The 7,187-nt window shown below is 50.2% G+C and overlaps 1 protein-coding gene across 3 annotated transcripts in view; it reads right to left on the reverse strand.

The window, feature by feature from the left end:
* The window catches only part of NT5M (5',3'-nucleotidase, mitochondrial), a 31,035-nt gene extending 25,489 nt beyond the window's left edge, over window positions 1-5,546 (reverse strand). For 2 of the 3 annotated variants that reach the window (XM_053568429.1, XM_053568428.1), the window contains exons 1-2: window positions 5,130-5,538; window positions 1,716-1,816 (exon numbers count right to left, since the gene is read on the reverse strand). In XM_053568429.1, coding sequence (XP_053424404.1) covers window positions 1,716-1,816; window positions 5,130-5,408 — 380 coding nt within the window. In that variant the 5' untranslated portion in view covers window positions 5,409-5,538. Of the gene's footprint in view, window positions 1-1,715; window positions 1,817-5,129 lie in introns of all 3 variants that reach the window. The other variant, XM_053568430.1, reaches the window with a different exon arrangement.
* Window positions 5,547-7,187: the final 1,641 nt, after the last annotated feature.

Genomic DNA, 7,187 nt, shown 5'->3' on the forward strand with positions numbered 1-7,187 from the left:
GTGCCCCCTTCACCCACTCTAGCCCAGGCTCTGTCCCCTTCACTCCCCAGAAGTCATCTTTTGTCCCTGTGTCATCCCCTCCTCACCCTCCTCATTTTCTCCTAGGCACTCAGACCCACTGGCCACACTGGCTCTCTGGCCTCGTTGCCCTGTGCTGGCTTCTGGCCTGTGCTTCATTGGCCACCAGCTGGGCCTCCCCACATCTGCTCCTCCCCAGTGGCTGGCTCTAGGTCCCAGGGCTCTCACGTGTGTCCGTGCTAGGGGCCATCATCCAGGCTGTGGCCATACACATCATGGAGGTTACGTGTCCCAATTTTCCCCCACATCTGACAAACTCTTATTTGGAGTCCCTACTTCACACCAGACACACGGTATCCACTTAGTCACTGACTCAGTCCCTAGCTTGGTCCAGACTGACCACAGGAATCTTCTACCAAGAGCCAAAATGGAGGTAAAGGACCATCAGGTGTGGTCTAGGCTTGCATTTCCAAAACTGGAATTCCTCCAAAGTATTAAGAGGGAATCTGTGAGAAAAGCTTCAAGGTGTGACATTCTGAAAAAAGCTGCATTCTCTACTGCTCCAGTGAGGGGTCTCACTGCCTGTGAGCAACCTCGACCTCTGAGAGACGCTGCAGTGAAGAGGCCTACGCAGCACCTCCTACCAGTCTTGTCCCAAGAATGCATTCCTCGTCCCTCACATCTCTCAGAGCAGCAGCATAGCCAGCCAGCAGTACCCCAGGCACTACTCTGAGGACAGGCTCAGCACCTGATCAAGAAACTCAGTCCCAGAAAGTTTAATACTTGCCCACTCTGGGAGTGAGATTCTGGAGAAGGCTGTACATGAGCCCAGCCCTCACTGGTGACCAGAACCCAGCAGTGTGCCTGCAGTCAGGACAGGCCCACTAGACTGTGAGGGTAGTTCTGAGAAGTCAGTACTGATGCTGTTTGCACGTGGCTGGCCTCTCCAGGCTCTCACCCACAAGAAGCCAAGCTCATATCGTAAACCAGAATAAAACACACTATACTGCAGGACCTGAACTCAAGTTCAAAGACAAATTACTGACCAAACAAGGTCTATACTTCAAGTCAAACTCTAACCATTTTGTTTCTCTTATGTCTATTTATATAGTAGAACTTTGAAAGTTGACAATTTTTGGAGACATTTATATGGCACAACGAAGGCCAAAACTTACCTTATGTTTGTCATTCAGGTTGCTGAATTAAAACAAAATTGTGGCCAATAAAAGTTATCCAAGTCTTAGAGAAGTGGCTTCAGCCCACTGAACCACTCATTTTACCAGGACAAAACAGAAATATCTCAAACGATACCCCTCCTCCTTCCTTAAGGCTTCACACTAAGCCTCTTTTTCTTCGGCTCCAGCACAATTTGGAATAAGTTTCACTTTGTGATTCTTTGCTAAATGTCTGTTCTCGCTGGGCTGCAAGCCTGATGGGGGCAAAAGCCATGCTTTCCTTGTTTCTGAATCACTGGTGCCAGCAGCATCTAACACGGTCAGCTCTCAGACATTTGCTCACTAATAAACTCACTATTTTCTCAAGTCTGTGTAAACCAAGTTCATTTCACATGTCCTGTGCAGGGCTGAGGCGAGGAGAGGGGAGGGTGGAGGGAGCAGTAGAAGGCAAGAAAAGGGAAGACTGCAAGGAGAAGGCAAGGGTTGGGGTCCCACCCAGTGGGGCTGGGAAGGCAGACTTACTTTTGTAGGCTGGCCATCTGCTTCACAGCTTCTACAGCCCCTGGCAGAGGCTCAAGTTCAAAAAAGAAATTCTTTGATTCCCAAATGCTGATGGCCTTCTCCTGAGAAGTTGAGAAAAGCAAGTTACTTCCAAGTTCCTTAGCACCTCTCTGTTACCACCTCCGGAGGAAATCAAGGCTGTGAAGGAGGGGGATCCACATTACCCTCACCCCCTAAAGCACACACCCAGGGACAAATTTCCTGGAAGAAATGCATGGAGTTTGGGTGTGCTTTGCAGCCCTTTCCAGAAAGGATCTGACATCCGTCAGGACCCAGTAAAAACCCACTGAGGTGGCAAGGCCTGCACCTGCTAGGGCTCTTGGGGACCCGAGGCCGCTCATCAGCAGGCTCGTGCTTGATTCCAGACCCTCATTTTACATATGAGAAAACTGAGGCTCAGAATGAGCAAACGATGTCACACAGCAGAACAGTGGCCAGAGCCTCATGGAGGCTGAAGCTGGCCAGGTCTTGCTGTGACTGTACAGGTATGAGATCTAGAGGGACGCAGAGTCCTGTGGGGCCTGTTGTGCCATGGGGAATGGGGGAGGGGGGTCACAGGAGGTGAGGTGAAAGGGAGCTCCAGGCTGCTCCCTCATTCAACAAGTACAGCTCTACTTTAATATGCTTATGTTGTGGTGCCCATAAGTACATTTTTAATAAAAGGATTCTACTGCTTTTAGAGTTTCAGAGAGAAAATGCAGACTCTCATTTCATGAGAAAACTGAGGCTCAAAATGGGGAAGCAATGCCACACAGCAGAATAGTGGCCGAGGTGGGAGAACCCCAATATCCAACTCCTAGGCTATCTCCTTTCCACTTTCTGTCACCATGCCAGGCAAGGGGAAAGTGACACAGGAAGGGAAACACAACTCGGCCTCTGAGAAATAGGAACCTGAATCTCCCATGTGTGGTGTGGGAAGTACCTCTGCCAGGTAGAAACTGCACCTTCCAGAACAACATACCATCACGTGTGGCCAGAAGTTATGCTACACTCACACCAGCAGTGCTCTTGCGAACTATGAGGGGCTGAGCAAATGTGTGCTTGTTACTAACACATTTGATCTTCACAACCCAATTCACAGAGAAGGAAGATTTTTTTCAAGGCCACTTCAATGTGACACTGTCAGAACTTGAACTCAGAGCTTCAGACTCATATATGGAGGTAGTATGGCAGGGTGGAGCCAAAAAGCCCTGGCCCTTGCTGTGTGGCCCTGACCACCCTGTATCAATATTTCTCCTATCTATAAAATGGAGGCAGGAGTCCCCCCGTCCTCTGACAGCTGTTGTGAGGATATGAGAGACACACAGCATTGAGCACCCTGTAGGTAATGTCAGCTTCTCAGTACCCATCCCTTTCCTGACACTAATTTGCTATGGAATCCTGGTCAAGATACTTGCTCTCTCTGAGCTCAGTTTGTCTGTACTAACAGTTTAAGATTCTAAGTTGGTTAAAATGAACTTTGCTTTCCATCTCTGCCCTGCTTACCTCCCAAATACCGTAAAGATCAAAGGGAACCTAGAGCAGAATTTTGTGACAGAGAATTGCCCACATGTATCAGCTGGGTTGTTTTGTTTTAACCAGAGATATTGGGCCAACTCGGAAAGGGGAGCCCAGGGATGTCCTATAGGGAGCTGAGCCTCAGGGAGGGAAGCAGAGCAGAGGACCCTGGCAGGTCACTCCCAGAGCATCCCCTTTACTGCCCAGGAGGCTCTGTTCCTCTGCTGGTACTTGGAAACTGGTAACTCTGTGTACACAGAGTCTGCACATCTGTACAAAGGGCTGGAAAAGCCACCATACTTTTCAGCACCAGGGGTGGGCTTAGTTTTCTCACACTAATGCACTCTGAGGAGGAGGTAAGGTGCCAGACTTCCAGGGCTGTGCACTGTCTGTACATGAACACACACTGTGCAGCCTATAGCCCCCCGATGCTACAGAAATTCCTAGAGTATTTTCTCCAGCTGAAAGTTCTTCATTGGGTATCAGTTCTGGGCATACTGAGCTCTGTGAAAGTCACCTTCTGAAGTGCTTGGTGTTGATGAAAAGAAATGGCACTTGGTTTCCTTTTTTAACACCTGTCCCTTGACAAAGCACATTATTGGTGAGGTGTCCTTTTGCAGTAAGAAGAAAGGTCATTTGTTAGAGACAAAATGTCAAAGAAGTGTACTTTGGGGGTAGAAAAAGCTAAATGAGCATAGAAGGCAAACAGCCTTGGGTTTGAGACCCTTATTATCATGTTCTTCACAGAACAGTGGATCCAGAGAACTAGTGGTTACAAAACAGGCTCTAATATCCTCCTCCTCATCACCATCAAATCCTCTGGCAGTGACCCTAGGTGAGCCAATCAGGGAATGTCAGAAAAACGAGCCAGTCTGAGCTTGGCAAAAATGCCCTCCTTTCACAAAATAGTTTAAATTTACAAACCCAGGGGTTGGAATGTCCCTCCCTGGATATTCGCCTTCTATTCATCAGGGACTCAAGAGGATGGAGCACTGCAGGAGTCCAGGTAGGGGTGAGTTCAGATGTTCAGCAGGGCCAACACTACAAGGGGGCAAACCCAGAGGTGGACAAAGCACTGACTCACTCTGGGGCGCTCAGAAAGTCACTCAACAGCTCTGGCCCTCAAATACCACTAAAAGCTATGCTTTCATGGAAAGGTGCAAAAAAGAAAATTAGTAAAGGGAGGAAGAAATGGCAATGTGACTGCGATAAGGGTGAAAGAGGATTTAACTTGCAACGTTTATTTCGCATTTTAAAAAATTTAACAGGGTGGCGCCTGTGGCTCAGTCGGTAAGGCGCCGGCCCCATATAGAGAGGGTGGCGGGTTCAAACCCGGTCCCGGCTGAACTGCAATCAAAAAGTAGCTGGGCGTTGTGGCGGGCGCCTGTAGTCCCAGCTACTCGGGAGGCTGAAGCAAGAGAATCGCTTAAGCCCAGGAGTTGGAGGTTGCTGTGAGCTGTGTGATGCCATGGCACTCTGTGCTGTGCGAGGGCCATAAAGTGAGACTCTGTCTCTACAAAAAAAAAAATAATAAATTAAATAAATAAATAAATAAATAAATAATTTAACAAATGACTTGAGGCCAAATATGCCAAAAATTTAAAACTCTGCCGAAGACGGAAAATTAGGCATATTAGGCTTTGTACTACACCCTGCATTTTCAGAAGCCCTCGGTGACAGCGCCCTCCCCGTGCGCTGTTGCCCCAGGTCCTTCCCAGGACCCTGTTTGTCACCCCGAAGTAGGGCGGTAACCCGCTCAAGGTCACCTGGGCGCCCAGGCTCCGGAGCCCGCGCAGAGGCTGCCCAGGCTCGGGGCTGGGACGGCGGCCTCGTTTCCCCGCCCGCCGTGGGCGCGGGGCCGGGGCGGGGGATGCTCACGCTCAGCCCGGGCCGCAGGCGGCCGTACTGCTCCGACACCCAGAAGCCGCGCCGGTCCTCCAGCGCGATGAAGGGTTGGTCGGGGAAGCGCGCGCGGAACTTCCTGAGGAAACCGCCCTCGAAGTCGGCCAGCACGCCGTCCATGTCCACCAGCACCCGCAAGGAGCGGCAGCCCGCCCGCCCCGTCCGGTCCGCCGGCCCTGGACAAGCCCAGGGCCGCCCGATGGGAACCGCCGCGCCGCCGGGCCGCCGCGCACACCAGCCGCCCAGCCGGATCATGGCCCCTCGCGGTCGCCCAGCGTGCGCGCGGGGGCCTGGGCCGCGCCGCCCCGCCCAGGCTGGCAAGGAAACATGACCCCCTCGGAGGAGCAGCGCCCACAGGCTGGGACGCGGGCGGCGCGGGCGCGCAGGCTCCGGCCCCAGACCGAGGCCGCGGCGCGCACCCCACCCGGAAGCTCGGCCCAGCGGCCCTTAAAGGGACACGCGCCCCGAGGAGGCGGGGTCCTGGGGGCGTGGCTTCAAGGTCGAACCCCGAGTTCTTCGCTTTTCGCTGGCATCTTCTCCCTGGGCCCTTTGCGTGGGCTCCCTCTGCAGCAGGCCTGTGTCATTAGGCATTTCTTGAGCCCTTACTGTATGGAGCTGAGAACAAAACAGACAAGGGTCCAGCCATCCTGGAACTTAAGGGGCGACAGACAATAGGATGCAGGAACGGAAACCGGGGAATGTGCACTCTGAAAACCTCTGTGTCTTACAGTGAGCATCTGGGGAGAGACTGATGGGACAAATGCCATGAGGACATCAACAGTCTTAGTAAGACTGGTGGTTTTCAAATAAACATATAAATAAATATTATGTACTCCTGAATAATTTGCCTTTTTTTTTTTTGTTCTTCACAAAAAAAGCAAAAACCTTAAAACAGAGCACAGTGATGAGATAGTGGTGAGGTGGAGGGAGTGTCCAGGTGGCAGCGCGTGCTGGGAGCAGTGCTGGAGACGAGGCAAAGATGTGATGTGAAAGAGCAGGAGAGGACCGACGGTGAGGTCAGCAGGGCAGCAGGCTGTAAAGCCAGTTGTGGGGAGGCAGGGTTCGGGTGGAGGGAGGCCAAGGAGAGCACAATTTCCATTCATCCATTTACTCAGCAAATTTCAGCGTCCCCTGTGTGCTCGGCGGTGGATACCAAGTGGTGAACAAAGTCCCCATCTACACCACCATCCTTATGGAATTGGCCCTTTTGGATCTTTCTGGAAGTGTGGTAAAGGAAAGGCAAAGTGGTCCAGACTGAGGCTAGAGGGACGGTCAGGGGCCAGCAGGGAAGCCATGTGGCACAGCTGTGAACCCTGGGCTGTGGGCTCACAAGGATCACAGGCATGAGCCATTCTTTGGGTTCTTAGTCAGGGATTTTGTAGTTTTCAGTATACAGATCCTACACATTTTATTGACTTATACCTAAATATTTATTTTGCTTTTTGTTATTTTTAAAATTTAAATTATTTTTGGTTGGGAAAATTACACCAAGACACATCATAGTCAAATTGTTCAAAACCAGAGATAAAGAGAAAATCTGAAAAACATCAGGCCAGTCATGGTGGCTCACACCTTGGGAGGCAAACACAGGAGACTGCTTGAGGCCAGGAGCTGGAAACCAGCCTGGACAACTTAGTGAGACCCCATCACTACAATCAATTTAAAAGGACTGGAGTCATACAAAGTAGGTACTCCAACCACAATGGTTAAGTTAAAAAGCAAAAACAGAGGTGGCAGGTTCAAACCCAGCCCTGGCCAAAAACTGCAAAAAAAAAAAGCAAAAACAGAAGGAAATATGAGAAATTCACATATATGAGGAATTTCAATAAGACACTCCTAAATAATAATGGGTAAAAAAAGCAATCAGAAGAGAAATTAGAAAATAACTGAAAAGAATGTAAATGAAAGTTCACCATCCCCAAATTCCAGCCAAAGCCATGTTTAGGGGGAAATTTATAGCCCTAAGTGCCCGTATTAAATAAAGACCTCAAATCAGTAATTTGACTTTACAACTTTAGAATCTAGACATAACAG

This window comes from Nycticebus coucang, chromosome 18 (genome assembly GCF_027406575.1).
Source record: "Nycticebus coucang isolate mNycCou1 chromosome 18, mNycCou1.pri, whole genome shotgun sequence".
In the NCBI taxonomy this organism is placed as follows: domain Eukaryota; kingdom Metazoa; phylum Chordata; class Mammalia; order Primates; family Lorisidae; genus Nycticebus; species Nycticebus coucang.